Raw genomic sequence first — 24,627 nt, 5'->3', positions numbered from 1 at the left:
TTTGTATTCAGAATATCTAAAGAATTCCTATGATTCGTAATAAAAAGACAAATAACCAAATTTAAAAATGGACAACACATTTGTATATACCTGCTCCTATATGTGTGTGTGTGTGTATATATATATATATATATATATATATGAATGACCAATAAACAAACAAAAAAATGTTCAACATCATTAGCCATCAGAAATACGCAAATCAAACCCACACGATACCCTCCCGCCACCAGGACGATGTAATAAAGAGACGGACACTGAAGAGTCAGGGAGGACGCGGAAAACGGGGTGCTCGTGCCGTGCCGAGGCTCTCCAGGGTACAGCTGCTTTGGAAAGCAGTTTGGCACTTTCTCAAACCATTAAACACAAAATTAGTATCTGGACCCTGCTCTCTCATTCCCAGGTGTATACCCAAGAGAAATGAAAACATACATGTGCACAGAAACGTGTATACAAATGCTCACGGCAACATTACTTGTCATAGAAAATACTAAAATAAAAGCAAAACCATTAAAGGGGAAAAGATCCAAATTTCCACCCACCGAATAACGGGCAAACAAAAGCTGGTATATTCATATGACGGAATATTATTTGGTTGCAGAAGGAAATGAAGTACGAACACATGCTACCACATGGATGAACCTTGAAAACATGCTGTGAACAAAACTCATGAGAACCTACATAGTGTATAATACATTTATACAAACTTCCAGAATAGGCAAATCCATCGACAGAACATTATTAGTGGTTACGTAGGTGGTGGGAATTGACTGCCAAAGCACACGGGGTTTGTTTTGGGTGGAGAGACAAAAATGTCCTGGATCTGGACAGAGGCGACGGCTGCACGATCTGGGGAACAAACAGAACCACTGAATTGCGTGCTTGCAACAGGTGCACTGTACAGCGGGGCAATCAGATCTCAATCTAGCTCCTGTTTTAAAGCCTTCAGCGGTGGCTCTGAGTGAGGAAGTGAGGGCCAACACCTCCCCGCGGTGAAAAGTACATGGAACGGTGGGAAAAGGAATCTGTCTGATGCCTCCAAAAACGAAGGCTAATGAAAGCTCATTCCCTCAGATTCCCACTGCCTGGACGACTTCGGTGGTTCTCTTGGGTTACTTGTTTGTTTTTCCTTCTAGTCTAAGTAATCTGTAAGAAGCAAAAGCTTCACATTCTTTCCCAGCATTGTTCATCCCTAACCCTTTAATTATAAAACAAAATCTCTCAACTTCTCCAAGTGTGCCATCTGTGAAATCAAAGTATTAATTAATACCTGTTCTAGGAGACTCCCAGAACAGCTAGAAGGATCGAATTGGAAAATGAGTAGAACTAGTAACAGTAGAATAGTAAAGAGAGGGGAGGCAGAACCCCTCTGTCTGGCTTTCTGGCTTGAACAACTCTGAGGAAGATGTTACCTCTCCTGACACAGAGAGAATTAAAGATGGAAATCTGGAGCGGGCGATGTGGGGTTCAGATCCGGGTACGTTACATTGCGGGTGTCATGTACTTGGTACTTAGGTGAGCAAGTCTGGAGCTCAGGAGAGAGACGGATACTGGACATTTAAAAAGTGAGAACTAGCCCTGGCCGGTTTGGCTCAGCGGTTAGAGCGTCGGCCTGCGGTCCGGAGAGACCCGGGTTCGGTTCCCGCTAAGGGCACGTACCTCGGTTGCAGTTTGTCCCCGGCCCTGGTTGGTCGTGCGGGTGGCAGCCACTCGATGTGTCCCTTCACATCGATGTTTCTCTCTCTCTCTCCCTCTCGCTCTATCTGTACAAAATATGGAAAAATATCCTCAGGTGAGGATAAAAAATAAAATAAAAATAAAAAGTGAGAACTATGTGAGAACATGAGATCACACGGGATAGGACGCAGAGTAAGAAAAGGAAAGCAAGGTCCAGAGCCAGCATGGCCGAGGAGCAGTACTGAAAAGGTGGGTAAGAAGGAGCTAGGGAGGAGGAAGCTAGGAAAGAAAACTTTAGAAGACAGAGGAGAAGAGAATATCAGCAGAGTCAAGGCTACATGAAGTCAGATAAGGTCAAGGAAGACATCGACAACTCGTTTCCCAGTGACCTTGGCAAGAGGGCTCCATGGAGAAGTGAATGGTTAATAATGAAAGGAAACTCAGCAAAGTCAATCACACACTCCTCAACCAATATATACACGTCTTAAAAAAGAGAAGGAAAGAGAGAAGACTCTTTCCCCGATGCATCAAAGAACGAGAGAGATTAGGAATCATTCATACAAACTGAACATGAATCGCGCTAGGCTGGCCCCATTGAAAGCTACCAGAAATACACTGAAATGTGTTGTTAGTATTCATATACATTCAACTGCCCAAACCATACCAGACTGAGAAAACAAGGGTTTACTTTTAGCTGCAGACACGCTCAGGATGAACTAAACACACGGAGCCCCACAAAAACCATTCCCCACACCACTGCCACCACAAAATATTAAATAAACAGAAGAAGAACTAAAACATTACAGTGCAGTTAGTTAGCTCGGTTGCTTAAATCCTGTTAGGCTCAAGGTTTTCACCCCTGATCTAAAAGACAATAGAGCAGACAGAATCATTCAATTACTAGATGATTCCTTAAAATGAACTGAGTAAGAGAAAACCTCACATGGGAATAAGCCTAAGAATCTTAGAGATTAGAATTTCAATTAATTGTGATTTCTACCCTTAGATGAAAATAACACATTCACTCACGCACACACGCGCGCGCACACACACACATGTACATGTACACACAGGTATTTCGATAATCCGAAAATAGTATGCTGTAATATGTAACACAACATCACAGGTGATGAAAGAATACATTAATCCTGGGACGGCAACGTGTTAGCAATGCCAGTATAAAGGACTGTCAGAAGCCTACACTAGACACCGGTCTCTGAAGGCACACCACAGACTGTTAACCTGCCTGGGACTCTTCCAGATCTCAGGTTCCTCAAACTTCCTAATCACAAGTTGATTGTGAGTATTAAATGCAAAATGATATGTAAAAGTATAAGAAAAGAGCAAGCTCAAAATAACAGTACATTATTTTTTGTGTACCTTGAACAGTTACCATCTACAAAAAATGTTTACAGGCAGATATAAGAGACAGCCCAGATGTTCCCATGGGCCAGCTGCATCTCGGCCTTCCCCCGGCTTGGTTAGTCCAGTCCTGCTTATGTTCTGTATGATACAGTCTCACTCCAATAAAACTGCCTCTTTAATGGAATTAGCTGAAGTTGGGTTTGTAACTAATAACTAACAGAGGCCTACTTCAGAATAGGAGCCAGAACCTTTACTCCTCTGTGATTCTACAACCACTCCAAAACAAAGCCAGATGGTCACAATGGACTGCAAAAAGGGACAAAACAGTGACGTGTGGCCTCCTGGGCCAGAAAGTGCGGCCAGGGCCCGAGTTATGCTTCCTTATACCCACACCGTAAAGGGGCCAGTGCCCAGCATGGGGAAAGCACACAGTCAGAGTCTGCGCTGCCCCATCAGAGTGAAAGGAGGAGCAACGTGGGCGGCAGCAGGGGGGGAAATGCAGGGCTAGAACCGCCAGCCTGGGGCCTCCTGCAGGGGGTGGGGCTGCAATGGAAGAAACCCACAACACAGGCTGGAGTGAGGAGGAGGATGACCACACGAGGACGACAGCAAGGACTGCAAAGGGAATGACAACCTAGGCCACCACGGCAGGGTCAACAACAGCCACACTGATAACATGCCGGCAGTGTGTGAAGTCCTTGACTTGGATTATCTCATCTAACCCTTGGGAAACCCTGTGAGGAAGGTACAGTAAGTCCTCACTTAACATCATTGACAGGTTCTGACATTTTAAGCAAAACGACATGCAATGAAACCAATTATACCACAGGCTAATCGATATAATCCAGAGTTGAGTTCCTATGGCATCTCATTAACGCTATAAGGAAAGCACTTTAAACGAAACAAAGTTATTCCAGGACCTGCTGTACCATCTTTATCCTCATTTTACAGACAAGAAAACCAAAGCTCAGAGATAAGAAGAGAACAAAGGCCTCAATTTTGGAGAATGTTCCTTTCAAGGAGTGTTAGGGGAAAAGGAAGCTATTTCAGAAAAGAGGCCAGAGATATCAGTACTGTCGGATGCCAGGAAAACCAAGCCTAGAAAGAGTGTCGAGAAAATTGCCTGTATTGCCTTTACTTTTCTTACTAAAAAATGGCTTTTGCCCCTTTAGCATTCTACTAAAAAAAAGTCTTGCTAAAGTCTCAGATAATCATTTTGCTCAGTCTAACAGACACTCCTCAGTCCTTACCAAGTAAGTGCAACACTTATTTCCAACGGCCACTCACTCCCAGAAGCACTGCCTTCCGCTGGCTCCACACCACCACCTGTCTGCTTCGCTCCCACACCCTGGCTGCTCTGCCTTGGGAACCTCTTCCTTAAATGCTGTGAACTCTTCTCCATCCTCATGCTCTCTCTGGGTGACCTCACCAACCACTATGTCTCAGTCATACACCTGCTAATGACGCCCAAACATCTGCTGGCCAGATGGCTCCCTGAGCTGTAGACTTCAAACTTAACGTGTCTTCAGTGGAACTCATGACAGTCCTCCCCAAACCCACTTCTCCATGTCCCCAAGTCAGTGAATGGTGCCACAGACCCCAGCAAATCAAGCCCACCTCCTTGATCCTTCCAATCCAATCAACCAATTGGTTTGTTTCCACCTCTTCGCCTCTCAAATGACCTGCTTCACTCCACTGACACTGTGACTTTGCTAATTCAGGTCATATCCTCCTCCCCTGGGTTATTAAAACAGCCATCAGACTAACCTCCTTTCTCCACCCCGCCTCACCTCTCTGAACTGTAAACCTGCTGAGGGTAGGAACTCTGTTCGACTTATCACTGTACTTAGTATTTGTCATGATGTCCAGAACCAGGCAGGCGATAAATGAGTGTTTGTTGAATTAAAGAATAAGAAAATGATGCCCTAAAAGATACATGCATTCAGAAATAACTTTAATAATACTGTAATAAAATCTATTTTATGTAAGAAAAGAAAAGTATCAAGATGAAGCAAGTATTTGCCCTTTAAACCCAATTTCCTGGCAAATTTTAAAAATAGTCTTTTTACAGATATAAGTAAAGCACTACTTATGCTCCCAGATCTTCTAGTAACTTCCTACCCACAGCTATCCCTGTGTATCTCCAAGTGCCAACATGAAAAAAGGCAAAGGGGCAAGAAAAAGAAATTGTTAAGAAATAGTCACAATTGCACAAGAAAAGAAATGTCTATGGTATAAAGTTACATCATCAAGCTGTGAAAAATGTTTAGTTTTTAAGGTGAGATTCAACTATCTGGATCTAAATTTAACACCCAGGAAACCCTGAATTAGTGATTTGGCTGGAAAATCCATGTTTGTAGCCAGAGGCTGTCTTACTTGGTGACGAAGCAGAGACTCACCCATGGGAAAACCAGTTCTGTTCTACCACTTACCTGCTGGCACAACTATCGGGGCCGCATTTCCAACTGACAGACCCAGAACATCTAGTCCCTACTACTACTATGCTCTAAACTATCACAAAATACTGAACTTGGAGCTCAGGTTTTATGTGAAAAATTAAAAGAAACTGATCAATTATTTCAGACCAAAATGGTCTTAGTTTTACATGCCTGTATCTCACATACACATTTTCCCAGTAACTTGGCTGAGCTGGTATTTTTCATTTGAAAGAGGACATAGATCCCATGGAATCTTCAAGGTTATCTACTTGTAAGGGGTAGAAATCAGTTTCAGCACTTATTAATAACAATCTTCATATAAAAAGAAAAAGTGACTGTCTGAGGAGTGCTAACTCATTCTCCATCCGCATTGGGAAAAGAGCAGGAAAAACCATGAGCAATACAGACGGAAACACAGTAATATCAAAAAGACCAAGCGGCCCCGGCTCGTCACTTCCTCTGTGTCCCTCCCTACTTGCCAAGTCGGTCTCACGCTCAGTGTCTGAATTCTGGAGGGATGACTGCAAATGAATTTCGCATTCTAACATGTAGCTAATTAATGACTGCAATTACAAAATAAACCCAGGCCCCCTTTCTTCTCACTAAAGTGTTAGTACCCTTCTTTCACAGCCTTTCCCAGGATAACCTCTTCACAAACGGTGCTGGGAAACGGGACGGCCACATGCAAAAACTGCAACTGGACCATGAGCCATACACCACGCACAGAAAGCAACTCCAAACGAATTCAAGGCTTGAAATAAGACCTGCAACCGTAACACCCTCAGAAGAAAACATAGGTAGGGGTAAGCTCCTGACATCAGTCTTGGCGATGATTTTTTGGATTTGACAACAAAAGCAAAGGCAACGAAAGAAAAAATAAGTAAATGAGACCACAGCAAATTAAAAAGCTTTTGCACAGCAAAAGAAAAGGGCAACAAAATGAAAAGCAGCCTATGGAATGTGAGAACATATTTGCAAATCATATATCCAATAAGGGGTTAATAATCCAATATATAAAAGAACTAACACAACTCAAAAACAAACAAACAACAAAACTCCACAATACAACTTGAAAATCAACAGAGGAACTGAATATACATTTTTCCAACGAAGACAAACAAATGGCTAAAAGGTACATGAAAAGATGCTCAACAGCATTAATCATCAGAGCAACGCAAACTAAAACCCAACAAGAGACCACCTCACACACATTAGAACAGCTATCATCAGAGACAAGTGCTGGCAAGGATGCCTTGCGCACTGCTCGGCAGGGATGTAAACTGATGCAACCACTATGAAAAATAGTATGAAGTTTCCTCGAAAACGTAAAAACAGAACTATGAAATTATCCAGCAATCCCTCTTCTGGGTGTCTATCCAAAGGCAATGAAAACAGAATCTCAAAGAGTTATCTGCACTCCCAGGTTGACTGCGGCATTACTTACAATAGCCAAGATAAGAACACAACGTAAGTGTCCATCAACAAAGAAGTGGGTCAAGAACAGGTGGCGGCCCCAGCCAGTTTGGCTCAGCAGTTAGAGCAACAACCTGTGGACCAAAGAGTTGAAGGTTCGATTCCAGTCAAGGGCACGTACCTGGGTTGCAGTTTGGTTTCCAGCCTTGGTTGGGATGGTGTGTCTCTCTCACGTCGATGTTTCTCTCCCTCTCCCTCTCTCTATTTGCCTCACACTCTATCTGAAGATAAATGGAAAAATATCTTCGGGTGAGAATTAAAAAAAAAAAAAAGAAGAAGGAACAGGTGGCACATACCACGCACAGGCAGTATTCCTCAGCCATGAGAAAGAACGCTATTCTGTGCGCGACCACAAGAATGGACTGTGAGGGCGCTGTGCTAAGTGGAATGAGTCAGAGAAAGACAAACACTGTATAATACCCTTACATGCAGAATCTAAAAAAAAAACTGGAAGAAAGAGACACTAGATGGTGGTTGCCAGGGGCTAGGGGAGTGGAGGAAATGAGGAGATGGTGGTAAAAAAGTACAAACTTCCAACTCTATGATGAGTCAGTCCTGGGGTTCTAATGTGTAGCATGGTGATCATAGTTAATACCGTATGATCATGGTAATCATAGACATACTTGAAAGTTGCCAAGAGAGATCTTAACTATTCTCGCCACAAAAAAGAAATGATAAGTATATGAGGGGACGGAGGTGTTAGCTAATACTATGGTGGTAATCAAATTAACACATTGTACGTCTTAAATTTACACAGTATTATGTGTCAATTATATGTCAATAAAGGGGGGGGGGAATCTTTCCCCATTCCAAAAATAATATTTCCTCTTGGTGGAACATTTAAAAAATTATCCATAAACCCACTTCTTAGAGATAACAAGTTAGATTTTAGAGGCATATTCTTATTACTTAATTGTATGTTAGTTTTGGTACAAGAATGGACAAGGTCCCTAGGGAACCGCATAGGACTGCAAGTCATCAATTTAATTTTCGGGTGAGCTAATTAAGATCCATTTACTCTGTGGCCACTGGTCAGACTTCATAACATGTCCAGCTGTCTCTCAGAGAGGCCTGCCACAGACTGCAAGGGGGGGTGAGGGTGGGGGAATGGATCTGTCACTGCAAACATTGCCCTTTGCAGAAGGAAAACAAAATCAAGCCCAGGCAATGAGTCAGGAACACCATCTTTACAAGAGCCAGAAAGCAAACTTACATGACTTACAAACTTAAGAGACTACTTCTACTCTTAATTCCACTGCCTCCAAGCTTTGTGAACTGTCAAATTATTTCGGCTTTCACATTTCCCTGGGTAAATCTGGGATTAATAATAATGCCCCTACCTGTGATGAGGCCAGTAGTGAGGCTCACTCAGGTGAGACACCAGATGGCAGACTGCTTGGCAAAGCATAAATGCTACAAAACTCTGTGATGTCTGTGATGTTATAAAGTGTTTGCAAACTTGAGCATGCATAAGAATCATCTCAAGCATATACTCCTGTGGGCCCTGCACCCAGAGATTCCCATTTAATCACCCCACCACCACAGGGGTAATTTGCATTTCCAACTCGCAAGTGACATTGATGGGGCTGATTCTTAGACCCCACTGTGAGCAGTGCTGAGATTAAAAAAAAAAAAAAATCAACGAAAGAGTCCATTATTAAAAATGCTCTTTGCATCTTTTACTTACTTATTCATTTGTTAACCTTCCTGGGCATTTAGTATGTGCCCAGACCTAAATCAGGCTCCAAACACAAAGCTAACTCTTTCAGGGCCCAATCTGGTTAGAGACCAAAACAACAGGATGGGCAAGGAACTAGAGGAGCCCAGAAGATATGCAATACCTCCTGAGACACACACAGAGGTGTTTTAATCATATCTGACGCCACTCTAAACATCACCAAGGGAAGAATTCCATTTGACACAAGTTTTTTGTCCATGTGTTTCTGCAATGAAAAAGATCAGCGCCAGTTTGAGCTCAGACGACCTTTTGTATGATGACACCAACAGGTGCACAAAATGACAAGACCTAAGGCAGATCCCACTGTCTGCCAAATAGAGAAGCGGAATTTGATGAAGCATGAAGGCTGGCCGACCCCTAAAGATTTTACCTATAATTCCCTTAACTGGTCCAATCTCTCATTTGAACCTGCTGCAATATGCAAAACAAGAGAAATCAAAAGCAGATCTTTTTTTTTACTCTGACAAGTAAAAAAACAACGATTTAAGAAATGTAATATTGAGTGCTGATGGGGTGACTCAGTGGGTTGGAGTGTTGCCCGATGCACCGATGGTTGTGGGTTCAATCCTCAGTTGGGGTGCATATAGAAAGCAACCAATCAGTGTTTCTCTCTCACACTGATGTTTCTCTCTCTAACAAAATCAATAAACATATCCTCAGGTAAGGATTTTAAAAAAAGGAAATTTAATATTGAGTGAGACCTCTGGCCCACTCAGCCAAGCCCTCTCTCTCTAGAGACTATAACCAAAGGACAATTACAGTCAGAAAGACAGCTGTCCAACTTCACATTTACAGAAGAGCTATAAGCAAGATTGCCTCTACTAATTCACCTAATATATTATGAGGCCATCATCTATGAACTTACATAAACCTACTAGAAAGTACATAGATCTGGGATCAGTACTACCTTCCATGACAAATTAATAGTATATTTTAGTTAACAATTGGTGCAATAAGTCCCATATGTAAAGAATTAATTCCTTTCATTTGTTCTAAAAATATTTCAATAAAGCTGTAGGGGATATATTCTAGTTGAGGAACAGTAAAATTTCTTCTATATGTCCCTAGTTCATCCTATTCATACCCTTCAGTGTTTAAAAGTTGGGTGTATTTAAAGCATGTTCTCACTGATACATGTAATCAAAACTGGAGATTTAATCAAATGGAATCATAATCACTGAAGTCAAATTTGCTTGCTTCCCGCATGTTTTGATTCGAATTAACTACTAATCTAAATTACATCGAGGCCCTTTCTGATTCCAAGCATGTCCAGGTGCTACCTGCTGTGCTTGGGAATGGCTACCCGGAGCCACAAAGACAAATGCCTGACCTTGCTTCACAGCTGCTCTTCCTTGACTTTTCTGTAAAACAAAATGACCAATTCTACACAATCCTACATTTCGGATACTTAGGAGAGTACCTAATAGACAAAGAGAAGATGGAAGAAATGCTACATATTTGAAGAAGAAACACATGCCCAACTAGCCACAGTCTAAAGAAACCATGAAAAAGATTTCATTGCCCTGGCCGGTTTGGCTCAGCAGTTGGAGTGTCGGCCTGCGGCCCAGAGAGACCCGGGTTCGGTTCCTGCTAAGGGCATATACTTTGGTTGCAGTTTTTCCCCAGCCCTGGCTGGGTCGTGCAGGTGGCAGCCACTTGATGTGTCAATTTCACATCGATGTTTCTCTCTCTCGCTCTCCCTCCCTCCAACTCTATCTAAACAAAAAACGGAAAAATGTCCTCGAGTGAGGATTAAAAAAAAAAGATTTCATTTATTTCTCTTTTCATAAACACCCTAGTTGTACTACAAACTAACACAGGCACCCGTGTCTTTAGACTTTCTCGTAGATAAAACCACTTTTTTTTTTAATCCTCACCGGAGGATATTTTTCTATTTATCTTCAGATAGAGTCAGAGGGAGGGAGAGAGAGAGAGAGAAATACCAATGTGAGAGAGACACATCAACTGGTTGCCTCCCACACAACCCCGACCAGGGCCTAGGACGAACAGCAACCATAACCAAGGTACGTGCCCTTGGCCAGAATCGAACCTGACACTCACTGGTTCGTGGGCGGACACGCTACAGCTGAGCCAAACTTGCCAGGGCGATGAAACCACTTTTTAAGACTCCCCTATTACAACAGCATGCCCTTATTCTGAGTTCTGAATTTTGAATTTTGAAAACATATATTTTCCAACTTTTGGAGCAATAATTCAATGTATTTCTATAACTAACTCTACATCCTTCATAGACTGAGAAGCCAGAAAAAAATTTTTCAGGAAATGAGGCAAAGATAAACCTAGAAAAAAACCCATGACTATAAAGAAGATGATTAAGTGTTAGAATTACTCAGCACTCCCTTAGCTAACACTGAAATCAATTACATGACAGACACATAGGAGGCAGAAATAAAAGGGCACACAGTCCATTACAATATAGTGCAGTATCAGTTTAAGAGTAGTGTAGCCATTCCTTTAGATTCAAATGTATTAAAAATATAAATATTAAGAATGTACTAGAAGTGCCCTGACCGGTTTGGCTCAGCAGTTAGAGCATCGGCCCGAGGACCAAAGATGTCTTGGGTTCAAATCCGACCAAGGGCATATATCTTGGTTGCAGTCCGTCCATGGCCTTGGTTGGGGTTGTGTAGGAGGCAGCAGGTGATGTGTCTCTTTCATATCAATGTCTGTGTGTCTGTCTGTCTGTCTGTCTCTCTCTCTCTTCCTCTCTCCTTCCCTCCCACTCTATCTGAAGATAAATGGAAAAGTATCCTCGGGTGGAGAATTAAAAAAAAAAAAAAAAGAAAAGAATGTATTAAAAGTTTGGGAAATTTTTATTCATAATCTAAGAGTGAGAAGTCCTAAGTTTGACATAAAACCCAAAAGCTTTAAAAGAAAATACTGATAAACATAGCCTCATAAAAATAAAAACAAATGTCTAATGTCAGACATAATAAAGGCAAAAAAGAAACTGGGGGAAAACTGCAATCTAAATACCTTAGAACTAATTGTCTTAATATATAAAGAGTTCCTGCAAATCAATGAAAAGACAGCCATAGCAGAAAAATGGCCAGTTCACTGGTAGGTGCTATCAAATAAATGAAGCTCAATAACTACAACTACTATAAAACATCAGTAAAAGCTGTCTTAGTTTATTATGTTTTTAAAAAGAAAAAAGCAGCTCCCCAGATCAGCTGAGGCCCCCGCAGCTGCATGCTCTCAGGGCAGACTCTGCTGTTCCTCTAGAGCACTTCACACAATCTGTAATAATACACTGACCTCAGGTGTCTTTCAGTAGTGCCTTCTTCCCTTCTAGACTTTAAACGCAAGAAGGGCAGTGACTTATGTTTGATCCAAAGTTTGGTCCATGGCAGATAAATATCGAATATATGTGAAATTCATTCTTTCATTCAATACATATTTATTATGAGTGAGGTGGGCTAGATTCTGGAGATACAGGGCTGAACAAGGCAAACTAGTTTTTTTCTTCTCTTGAAACTTCCATTGTAGGAGCAGTCAGAAAATAATCACACACACACACACACACACACACACACAACCATAAAAAGTAACCTAATGGACATGATCCATTTGGTCTGCAAACAGGTATTACATTTTTCCATAATGATACCCGTACAGGCATTTTCTTTCTTTTTTTTTTAATCCTCATCTGAGCATATATTTAATGATTTTAGAGAGGGGAAGGGAGAGAGAAACATGGATGGGAGACAGAAACACTGACTGGTTGCCTCTCATAAGCACCCTGACTGGAACCAAACCCACAACTTAGGTACGTGCTGAGAATCGAACCTGCAACCTTTCGGTGCACGAGACAAAGCTCCAAACAATGAAGCCTCACTAGAAAGGGCGAATTTTCATTTTTAATGATTTCTTCTGGTTAAAATAACTTGTAGTTTTTTAAAGAATGAATTTATTTTCCACAATTTAACAGCTGCAAAATAGAGTGGAAAATAAAACATACAACCTTACTATCCAAACACAATTCGTTTTAGCATTGAAGTATGTCTTTCCTATGTTTTCCATAAACCTTTCTTCAATATGACAGTGAGCAAAGAACGTGCAACATTCTCTGCTTTTTTGTAAGACACTTAATTTTCTCTCATTCAAAAGAGAGATCATTAATCTTCTTTCATTCATAAGAGAGACCAAGAAACATTGCAAAATGGTTTCCTCCCGAAAAGGAAAAGGATCTCTCTGGCATTGAACCCTTCCTTCAAGACCAACAGTTTCACCAAAGTGGAGCCAGCCTCCAGCACCTACCCCTGCAATCAATTTTGTCTTGACGTTTAAACAGGACCATTTTCAAATACATGGCATAGTTGCCTTACACTTGCCAATCATTCTTTTCCCACAATCTTTTCTCTTTCGTATTCTTGACAAGATATTGCACCTTCGAGGAGATATTCCTTCTGTCTTTTCTTCATGCTTTTCTTACTTGTTAAATATTAGAGAACTTCTTCCAGCTTCTTTGAAACAAAAATGATAGGAAAATGCTTATGAGCTAAATTTAGGGATGGAATCAATAAGTAGGCAGCAGGAGCTGAAGATCTGGGACTGAAGACACTGCCTGCCTTTCTGAGTACATGATGGGTAGCAAAGCACATGTTCCCCGAAAGTTTATCAAGGTGGCAACACTAGTAATTGAATGTTTTCCTGTAACAGTAAGCAGAGGTTTATAGACACTAGATAATTACAAATGACAAAATATTTCTCCTACAAACAGACAACAGATATTTTGGAAATTTTAGTTTAGATATCTTGGGACTTGAGAATAAAATAATAAGTGGATTGCAGAAGTGATTTTTTTAAAACTGAAAGTATACTGGCTCTGTAGGAATTGAAAACAAGACAGAATTCTAGATTGATTCCTTCTACTTTTCTAGCAAAATAGCACACAACATTAACTCTCTTTACATAAAGACAAATGAAAACACGCCTGCAATGCATCATAACCAGAATGTATTTAATAAGATGATATTGAACAGTGAAATTTTCAGAACCAGTTACAGAAATGGTATCTTGCCTCAGAGTAGCGTTTCTATGCTAATGATTTGGAACAGGTTTTCCCACTGGGGAGGGGAGGTGGAGGGAGAATATGCAGGTTAAAGGAGGGGGAATCAGGGCTCTGCTTCAATTTTCTATAAGAAAAACAGATTAGTATACCTTTAGCATAAGATTCCTTGTGCTAAAAAATTATGCAAAGCATTGTGACTTTACTTCTCCCTATAATAAAGGCCACTAACCCCTCCCAGTAAAGTTCAATGAGCACAAAGCACCATGCAAGTTTCAAGGGATAATCTTTTCTCAGACTCTAAACTTCTAGAAGCAACAATGCAAATCATCACTTATGTTGTTATTAATCCTCACCAGAGGATATTTTTCCATTGATTTTTAGATAGAGTGGGAGGGAGGGAGGGAGGGAGGGAGGGAGGGAGGGAAACATCCATGTGAGAGAGACACATTGATTGGTTGCTTCCAGCATGACCCCCACCAGGACTGGAGATCAAACTTACAACTGAGGTAGATGATCTTGATGGGGAATTGAACCCTCGACCCTTCGCTCAGAGGGCCAACACTCTAACCACTGAGCCAAACTGGTCAGGGCCAAATCATCACTTTTCAATGTTTCCAAGGTAATTAATTCTTAAGAAGTTATAAAGCTTTTGATAGCACACAGCCACCATGGACGAGCTAAAAATTATCAGTCATTTGGAAACCCAGCCCAAGAATTCAATCTTTGATCTTCAAAATGTGGTTCACTATTACAGGGAAAGGGAGTGGGGAGTAAAGGGTAAAGGGTCACATGTCTGGCAAAGGAAGGAGATGTGACTTTGGGTGGTAAACACAGTGCAAAATACAGATGATGTGTTATAGAACTAAACGCTTGAAACCTATATAATTTTATTAACCAATGTCATCACCCCAGTAAATTTAACAGAACACATTTTTTAAGTGGTTCACCCAATTATTTGCTTTCTCTGTACTATTTTATCTGAAAGAGTATGGGCCCAAGATTTCAGATTTGTACATTTTATAAAATGAAGTCATGTTATAGATAGTTTGTTTGTTCAGTTGCTAGTGTCCAATCTATCCTGCCTCCAAAAGCCTTTAAAATATTGGCAAAAAACAAAACTTAGAGAAGAAAAAAATCCTCTGACTGACTCATTCCTCACAGAGAAACATTTATTATTTCCAGGGTCAGTATGCTGAATTTCCACTTCCATTTTGCAATTTCCACTCGTGAATTCAGTAAGGGGCTTAGGGAATAGAAGAGGAAGAGGTCAAAACTCTTTGAAAGACACATTGCTTTTAAGGGCACTGTAATGAGATCTGCAGAAAAGTTAGTGATCCGTGCCCTTTAGTTTTATTTCCAATATATACTACAGTCATGTTATTTCCCTAGGAAAGTTCAGCGTATTCATCTAGAGACTTGCAGCAACAGGACAAATAGCAAACTGGAATTCTGGAGTGTTTATTAGTAAGGAGGCGAAAGGTCTTTGAGGAAACCCAGGCACCAGGCAAAGAAAGAAGAAAAGTTCAATTGAGAACCATTCCCCAGCTTCTCTAGATCACACTGAGTGATCAAAGAATACAGAGATTGAGGAAAGAAACAAGAACAAACAAACGTGTATCATATACACGCATGCATGTAATAGTAGCTCCTGGCGCTACCCTACTAAGCTCTAACCACACACCCTCATCTAATGCCAGCAACCCCACAAAACAGGAAATAATTTCCTCGGATTACAGAGCTGGCATTCAAAGTCAGTGCACTCAACCCCAAAATCCACTCCACGGGCTGTGAGATACCCTGTGGGGAGGCAGAAGGGCGCTCTCTTCAACAACCGGACTCTTAAATGAAGCTTACAAGGGAATTCACGTTTGAAAGTATAATTAAAATTAATGTTATTTAGATACTTAAGAGAATATAAAAATGAAAATAGAATACATTACTTTTTGCCCCCCCAAAATTAAAGTCTAGGTAATTCTATACTGAGTAAGCTATTATTATTATTTCTCCTTAAATTTATTTTCTTTAAAAAAATCATTTAAAGCCCTAACCCAAAGCAGACTGTCCTGAACAACATGTCAACAAGACTGACGCCTTCCCAGGAGACTCACACTGCAGAGCTGAGAAGACGCTCTACTCTGCCCTCTGCCTTCGGATGAAACTGTGGTCATTCCCTGCCCAACTCCTGCCCTGTCCACACCTGGTGCACGTGGAGAGCTGGGGGGGGGGGGGGGGGTGGAGCAGAGGAGGAGGAGAGACCTGTGTAGAGTGAACCTTGGATTTTCTAGGAAAGAATCCATTTCAAACATCTTATCCCACCATCAGGTGACATTAGTGTATTGTGTCCTAAATTCTGGTTTGGCAGAAATGGGCTTACAGTGTGTAATAGTCAAGACAGAGTATGGATCGAAGTAAACTTCAGTTTTCCCCTATGAAACAAGCATTATGAAATCAAAATCCTATTAGTTGTTTTAAATAGATACAGTAATTCCTGAGGCTGATTTGCCTATTGACAAATACCACCACATATTAAAGGAGAAAACATGGAACAAGGACCGTGGACTTGCATTCAACTCCAAGATCAACCACCTGTTCTGTGACCTCGACTTGATTCCTTAATCTCTGAGCCCCATTTCCCTAGGTGTAATTGTGGCTAGTAAGTAGCTCGTAACATTGCAGTGAAACTTAGTAAGACACTATACACAAATTGCCTTGAATCTGCTTAGCATTTGGTAAATATCCAGTAATTGCTTCACTCCTTCATTGCGTACAAAATGCCTTGAAACTTTGCAACTACGTCAAAAACCAGATGAATTATACCTATGCAAGCTGTTTTTACCAATTCGAGTTTATATGGACTACAGTATCCCAAGTCCAAGAAATAACATCAAAAAAGATCATTACAGTGATACCTCGGTTCTCGAACGCCTCGGTTTTCGACCAAATGGAGATTCGAGAAACTTTTGTCTCGGAATCCGAACAAATATTTGGAACTCGAACTTCCGAGATGAGCCGAGTTGAGCCGAATGGCGTTCATTCGGCCCAGCGCGTCTTGCTTGCGTCATCAGTGTGAGTGCAGAGAGAGAGTCACGCTTTGTGGAGTCACGCTTTCCTATTGGGTTTCATTGCTTCGGTTCTCGAACAATTCGGTTCTCGACCGTCCTCCTGGAACGAATTATGTTCGAGAACCAAGGTATCACTGTACTTACCTCCCACCCTAGAAAAGGTACAACAGCTATCAAAAGCACAAACTGCACCCCCATCTACCTTGGTTGGTTCTCCACCGTGAGGTTCTCTCCTCTCTGATAGCTGCTGTCCGCCACCTGGGTTGTGGACCTCTTCACAATCTGCTGCAGCTCCTGCTCCAGGCGTTCTTGGATGGCCTTAACTGTCTCTGGGATCTTCTTCAGTTTGGCCAGCCCCTTGATGAGGATGCCCATGAAAAGGGTGCTGTTCTCCTCTGGATCCAGTTCCAAATCCTCCTTGATGTCCTGTAGGTTTATCTCCCTCACTGTAAACAAACAAACAAACAGATACAGATTCCATTACAAAATTCAAAACCAGAATGGGCCTAACAAATGGGATCTCTGCTTTGATTACTCCCTTAAAGAAATAAGAGAAGCCCGGCCAGTGTGGCTTCGTTGGTTGGGCATCGTCCCACGCACTGAAAGGTTGCCAGTTCACTTCCCAGTCAGGGCATATGCCTGAGTTTTGGGCTTGATCCCCAGCAGGGGGTGTGCAGGAGGCAGCCAATTGGTGTCTTGCTCTCACATAGATGCTTCTCTCTCTCTCTCCCTCACCCTTTCTCTCTCTCTAGAAATCCATTTACAAATCTTAAAATACATATTCAGAGATTTTTCAATTATATTTACATAATAACTATCTAAGAAACACAAAATAATAGTACAATCTCCAAACCGTACCCATGGGTTAGTAATGAGAGATAGAAACAATTAAAAATAAGGCAGCAAATCTCCATGGGAAGTGTCCACAGACTACCACTTCCAGAATGCGTCGGTCAGTTCATGCCATTTATTAAGCATTCACTGTTTATCAAATGCCATACTTGGCATGAGAATTCTAAGATTCAGACCGTAGTCTTAAATTCCTATTTATTAGTTAGAAGAGACAAGTAGCTTGATATAAAGACATTTATAAATACATGTAGAAGAGGTCAATAAGATAAAATTATAACCAATGACAAAAGAGATGAAGAAAATAAAGGAAAAACAATACATACAAGTGAGACAAAACGTTGGGGGAAACAGTAATTTGTATTTCACAAATACAAAAAACACTGTTTTTCTTTAAACATGTGTCTACCATAACACTAGTATCTACTAAAGACTAGTCTTGCTAATACATAGAAGTTTTCCGAGAACTACTGTGTATGTCACAAGTCCCTGTAGACCTTCAGGCTGCAGCGTTCATCCAAGCCGCCTGGTTTGGGAATGGAAGAAACAGTCTAGCACAGTGTCCTCAACCCGGTGAGAACTTGGGGAGAGGGTGGGACTGGAGTCTGAGACTTCCGTTACCTACTGAGATCCACAGGCCTTTCTGTCAAATGAATGCACACACACACAAAATTCCTCCCATGACTTCAGGGCCGGCACTACAGGCAAAAGCAGCACAGGCTGAAAACTTCTGGCCTAAAAACAATTCTCTCATTTCACAAGTGGCTGGGTTAAGGCAGACAACGCAAGAGTGAGTACAGGCTTAGATACGGACCCTATCAGTTAACGTTTTCCCCATCCTTCCCTCTCCTCCACTCCTCAAAAAAACTGGAACATTTTTTTCAAATTATTTTTATTAACTTGGTTTTGTTACAGATGTTTCTCCTTTTCCCCCCATTGACACTCTCCTCTCCATCCCCCACGCCCCATGCCCGGCTTTGTTGTCTATGTCCATTAGGGTACAGACTGACAAACCTCAGAAGAGGGGGTGCGGGGGTGGAGAAACCACAGAACTTACATGCATGTTTGCATAACCAATGGACATAGGCAACAACTGGAACATTTTTACAATATGTGATATTCTGAAAGAAAGTGTACGTTCTTCTTCAGCAGATTCGAGCTCCGCCGTACAACAAGGCCGGTCTGGGGTGCTCGGCGCCACTAGAACGCACTGACATCTGTTTCTTCAGTTCCCTGAACGAAAGTATCCCAGCACATGTAGCAGGTCCCTGGAACCACTGCTCACCTTTTCTAAAACCTCCACTCTAGACCACATGTAGGCTCTTCTCCTCAGTCCTGTTTTTGTTTCCAACTCACAAAATGCACTTAAATATGAACCAAAGCTATTTAATGCTATAATTACTTAAACAAGCTTAATCTCAAGAAAGTCCTCTGCATATTTATCTGTGATACTGTTGTCTTCCTTAGATTCACTAGGCCCCTGAAACCCATGAGGAGAGAAAAGAATCTAAATAACAACTAAATTCACATGGTTCTCCTCACAGCATAGATGGCATCTGATTATATGATACTTAAATTAAAATTGTAATACTAGTAAACTGGAAGTAGAACCAAGAAGCATTAAGTCTCTAAAGACCACATGCCAACTCTGAAGGCAAATCAAAAAAGTCATTGATATTTCCAAATGTGACATTTCAAGAATACACACTGTAGTTGCTGGTTTTGGTTTATACATACAGAACTAGACACCTCAGGCCACAGAATTACTCCATCCTGTAAAACCAACCCCAAAGGCAAGAAGAGAGAAGGACTTAGCAGCCAAGGGGCCATCTAAATTCAAGCTGTTAGAGGGGGAAAAGATAAGCAGAACTTCAGGCAGGAAAAAAAAAGTGATAGGCTCTGTTTGGTTTGGCTCGGTGGATAGAACGTCAGCCTGTGGTCCAGAGAGATCCGGGTTCGGTTCCCACTAAGGGCACGTACCTCGGTTGCAGTTTGTCCCCAGCCCTGGTTGGTCGTGTGGGTGACAACCACTCAATGTGTCCCTTTCACGTCGATGTTTCTCTCTCTCTCTCTCTCTCTCTCTCTCTCTCTCTCCCTCCCTCCCTCCCTCCCTCCTACTCTATCTGAACAAAATATTGAAAAATGTCCTCAGGTGAGGATTAAAAAAAAAAAGTTATAGAAATTTAGCTGGGACAAAATGATCTTCACAAAAGAGGGCATAAAGTCACAAAGAGGACCATGCAAAAGGCCACCTGAAAATCACAACCACCTGCTGCAAGAGTGACTGGTGATGAGATAAATGCAGTTTATATCAATAAGACCCCAGCCCTGGCCAGTTTGGCTCAGGGGTTAGAGTGTCAGCCCTTGGACCAGAGATTCCCGGGTTCGGTTCCCGCTAAGGGCACGTGCCTTGGTTGCAGTTTGCCTCCGGCCCCAGTTGGGGTTGTGTGAGTGGCAGCCACTTAATGTGTCTCTCACATCGATGTTTCTCTTTCTCTCTTCCTCCCGCTCTATCTGAAAATAAAAATGCAAAAAAGTGTCCTCGGGTGAGGAAAAAGAAAAAGAAAAAAAATAGCCCTGGCCGGTTTGGCTCAGCGGTTAGAGCGTCGGCCTGCGGTCCTGAGAGACCCGGGTTCGGTTCCCGCTAAGGGCACGTACTTCGGTTGCAGTTTGTCCCCGGCCCTGGTCGGTCGTGCGGGTGGCAACCACTCGATGTGTCCCTTTCATATCGATGTTTCTCTCTCTCTCTCTGTTCCTCTCTCTCCCTCCCACTCTACCTGAACAAAAAATGGAAAAATGTCCTCTGGTGAGGATTAAAAAAAGAAAAGGAAAAAAAATAAATCAATAAGCCCCCAGATAATGGGGCACAGAGCTCCTTATATGCCACACTAATATGACAGAGAACCTATTAAAAATAACAAATAAGCAAGGTATACATAATAAAAGGCCTCAGCCCTAAATGGCACATTTGTTTAGAACCATATTTATGTTTGTCTCCTGAAATCTCCTAGAGCATAAACACGGAACAGATCCAATATTAATTAATTCATATTACCTATTTCACTTACATCAGCTGAAAATTAAAAAGCAATTTAAGCCTTGGCTGGTTTGGCTCAGCAGTTAGAGCTTTGTCCCAGCGACCAAAGAGTCAAAGGTTCAATTTCGGTCAAGGGCACGTACCTCGGATGCGGTTCGGTCCCTGGCCCTGGTTATAGTCATGGGGGAGACAACCAATCGATGTGTCTCTCTCACGTCGATGTTTCTCTCTCTCTCTCTCTCTCTCTCTCCCTTCCTCCTTCCCACTTTATTTGAAAAGCAATGGAAAAGTATCCTCAGGTGAGAAATAAAATAATAATAATAAAATAAAAGGCAATTTAAAAGGATAATATAATTACCCATGAAGACTGGTCTACTAATCACAAAAGTCCTGTGAGGTCAGATGGAGTTATTGGTGCTTTATGGAAAAAGCCTTGTACAAAAATAATTTAAGGGAAATTTAGTAAGGCCTCACCCCACAATTAGAACAAAATGTACATATTTCCAAACTACTAAGCCCCAAACCATCCCCTTATATCGACATTGTTGTAATATGTACTCAATGTGTGGGTTTTAGAACACTCTAAAAATTAGAAATACTTAACTCCCTTTTCTCATTTCTTATCTTCGGTGTTTTTGCTCTGAGTATCTTAAGTGAGGATTTCTTGAACCTGGTTTTGAACACTTTCACTCATAGAACAGTGCTAAATATTAAAAGACCTTCATGTCCTTTAACCTATTATTTCTACTAAAATCCTATTGGCCCCAGTTGTTTATTAGACAGACAAACAGACATGCATATATACCTATACATCTATATCTAAGAGGGTGTAAATCATGTCAGTGGGTGACGTTAAGCATGAAATTCTGAAAGAGGTTTAACTAAGACACTTTGGGACTCAAGAAATATTTAACTAGATGATATCTACAGTCCATGATCCCAATAACTAGTTTAAATCTATACATCTCTGATTACTAGGCCTATAGCTGATTACATATAGCTACATTATAGACAGTACATTTAAAAAATGTACAGGAACTAGTGTGGGAGAGAGTGTGACTGGATGTGACGATGGACGACCAAACTCCTGCAATGCAGAGACGCGGAGCAGAAGGTTCCTGTGCTGTGGACAGAGCAGCGGCCACCACAGTAAGCAGCTTTTCAGGGTGCTTCACCCTGCGCCGCGGGGAGGCCCCACCATTTTGGAAGATCCCAGGTCTTCCCTGGGAGGAAGTGGGAGCAGCTAGGGCCCAGCAACCTGAGCCACCAGCGCACCGGGCACCATCAGACCAGTGGACACTCTGTGTCAACACAGACCGGTGCACAGTAGTGGAGCTCCCAAGATGCCAGTCTCGGAAGCCATGGACAGCTGGGAGCCCAGCACCAACCCCCACAGTAGCAGCCCGATCAGAGTCCAAATATACCCCCAGCAACAGAGGCTAGGGAGCAGACATCCATCCCCAGGCAACAGAAGCATAGACCAGCAGCTCAGACCCACCCCCAAAAACTACAGCAAAAGATCAGCAGGAGTTGAGCCCCACAGGGCGGCAGCACTCCCCAGCCACCAGCAGTGGGACCTGGGGCTCCACAGAGGCCTCTGCGGTCCAGCGGCTCACAAGAGCAGTGGGAAGCCGGAGCCCCAGAGGGACTGGTGCTATCCAGCTGCCCGCCCAGGGGCCTGCAGGGTGCAGGGTCACCAGAGAAACCTATGCCACCCAGTAGGGACTGTGCCATCTAGTTACTGGCGGGATCTGTCTGGTGCAGAAGCACCAGAGAAGACTGTGCGACCCAGCAGCCCAAAACATAGGCACAGAGCCGGGTCCCCAAAGGGACTGTGATCCAGTTACCCACAAGACCTGCAAGATGAGGGACAGCAGACAGGCCTGTGGAACCCAGCTGTGCACAAGATAGGCTTAGAGGATGTGAAAATGGAGGAGGAGTGAATGGAAGCTACACAGCGAATCTCCCAGGAACAAAAGGAAATTACAACTAAAATAAAGACAAATCCTCGGAAAAAAGCCACATTAAAGCAGCAGGACAGGACCATATAACCAGGGACACTGATAGGATCTGTGGAGGCACGAGAGGGTGGCGGGCTGGGAGCCCATGGACAGAAGCAGTCTTACCTGTGAGCAGTGCCCTTGGGGAATAAAGACCAAGCCGGCTCCACAGTCCAGAGAGCGAGGACAGAGCGCTAAAATAGCCACAGCCACTCACCTGGGGGCTAAGGCAGAGGGAGGGAAGACTGGGCGGGAACACTGGGGGGACACCCGGGATTTGGAGGGCATGCAGAGTTTTTGCTGAGTTGTGGCCACAAAGGACAGTGGCCAGTGTGCTCCTTCCCAAAGCTGTGGGGAAAAGCAGCAGCCGCCCCTCACAGAGAGTCAGCCTTTCCCAGGTGAGGCAAAGAAATACAAATTGAGGCTCAGTAACAACCCCACCATCTGGAAATCCAGATGCTGAGTAACAACCTCAGCATCTATCCCACCCTCTGGAAATCCTCCTATGCAGAACACCAGGGCTACAATCCAAGGCACTGAGTAACTGAGACTACTAGCCACCAGGAAAAACCTAGAGGATAACTGAACCTTTCCTGGGCTTGCAAATCTACCCAGAAAAGTAACACTTGACAGTGGTGTTTAACGTGGGCCCGCCCAGGCTCATCCAAATCCAGGAGAGGGAGCCACAAACAGCAGAACACCAACACCCACAGGGAAAATTTGGCAGGCTCCAAAACCCACTGAGATAGCCAAAATGGTGAAACAAAAAAACAAATCCCAAATGAAAGAACAAGAGAACTCTATCGAAGATGAGATAAATAAAATGCAGTTAAGCAAATTATCAGAGGTAGAGTTCAGAGCCAACATCCTGAGGAAGCTCAACAGCATGAGTAAGGAAGGACATTAGCACCATGAGTAAAGATATAGAAACACTGAAAATCAACCTAGTGGAAATGAAGAATGACATAGGAAAAATAAAGAACATATTGGAAGGACTAACCAGCAGAGTAGAAGAAGCTAAGGACCAGATTAGTGAATTAGAAGACAGGGTAGAAAAAAATCAACCAATCAGAAAACCAAAAAGAAAAAACAATTAAAACAGGAAGATAGCTTAAGAGAACTATAGGACAACTGGAAACATAGTAACATTCGCATCATAGGAGTCCCCGAAGAGGAAGAAAATGGGAGAGGGTTAGAGAATATATTTGAAGAAATAGTGACAGAAAACTTCCCTAACTTGGTGAAGGAAAAAGGCATTCAAGTTCAAGAAGAACAGAGAGCCCCAAGTAAGAAGAACCCAAACAGGCCCACACCAAGACACACAGTAATTAAAATGCCAAAAATTAAAGACAAAGAGAGAATCCTAAAGGCAGCAAGAGATAAGCAACAGGTTACCTACAAAGGAAACCCAATGAGGCTCTCAGCTGACTTCTCCACAGAAACACTACAGGTCGGAAGGGAGTGGCATGAAGTAATCAAGGTCATGAAAAACAAGGATCTGAATCCAAGACTACTCTATCCAAGAAGGCTATCATTCAAAATAGAAGGTCAAATAAAGAGCTTCCCAGACAAAAAAAGGCTAAGGGAATATATTAACACCAAACCAGCACTGCAAGATATGCTAAAAGGACTGCTGTTAATTAGAAGAAGAAACAGGAAGAAGAATAGAACCACACTAAACAAAAATGGCAATAATAAGTACATATCAATTATCACCTTAAATGTAAATGGTTTCAATGCTCCGATAAAAGGACACAGAGTAGCTGACTGGATAAGAAAGCATGACTCACATATATGTTGTTTACAAGAGACCCACCTCACAACAAAAGACTCACATAGGTTGAAAGTAAAGGAATGGGAAAAAAATCTTTCAAGCAAACAGAAAGCAAAAAAAAAAGCTGGGGTAGCAATACTCATATCTGATAAAGTAGATTTCAAAATGAAGGCCATAAC

At 42.3% G+C, this 24,627-nt stretch overlaps 1 protein-coding gene across 22 annotated transcripts in view; it reads right to left on the bottom strand.

Moving 5' to 3' along the window:
* The window catches only part of EXOC4 (exocyst complex component 4), a 761,664-nt gene that overhangs the window by 655,825 nt on the left and 81,212 nt on the right, over nt 1–24,627 (bottom strand). For all 22 annotated transcript variants that reach the window (XM_036247077.1, XM_036247080.1, XM_036247079.1 and 19 more), the window contains exon 6: nt 16,991–17,234. In XM_036247077.1, the coding sequence (XP_036102970.1) occupies nt 16,991–17,234 (244 nt within the window). The remainder of the gene's footprint in view (nt 1–16,990; nt 17,235–24,627) is intronic.

This window comes from Molossus molossus, unplaced genomic scaffold (genome assembly GCF_014108415.1).
Source record: "Molossus molossus isolate mMolMol1 unplaced genomic scaffold, mMolMol1.p scaffold_m16_p_7, whole genome shotgun sequence".
Taxonomy (NCBI): Eukaryota; Metazoa; Chordata; class Mammalia; order Chiroptera; family Molossidae; genus Molossus; species Molossus molossus.
This window is presented reverse-complemented; position numbering and strand designations above follow the sequence as displayed.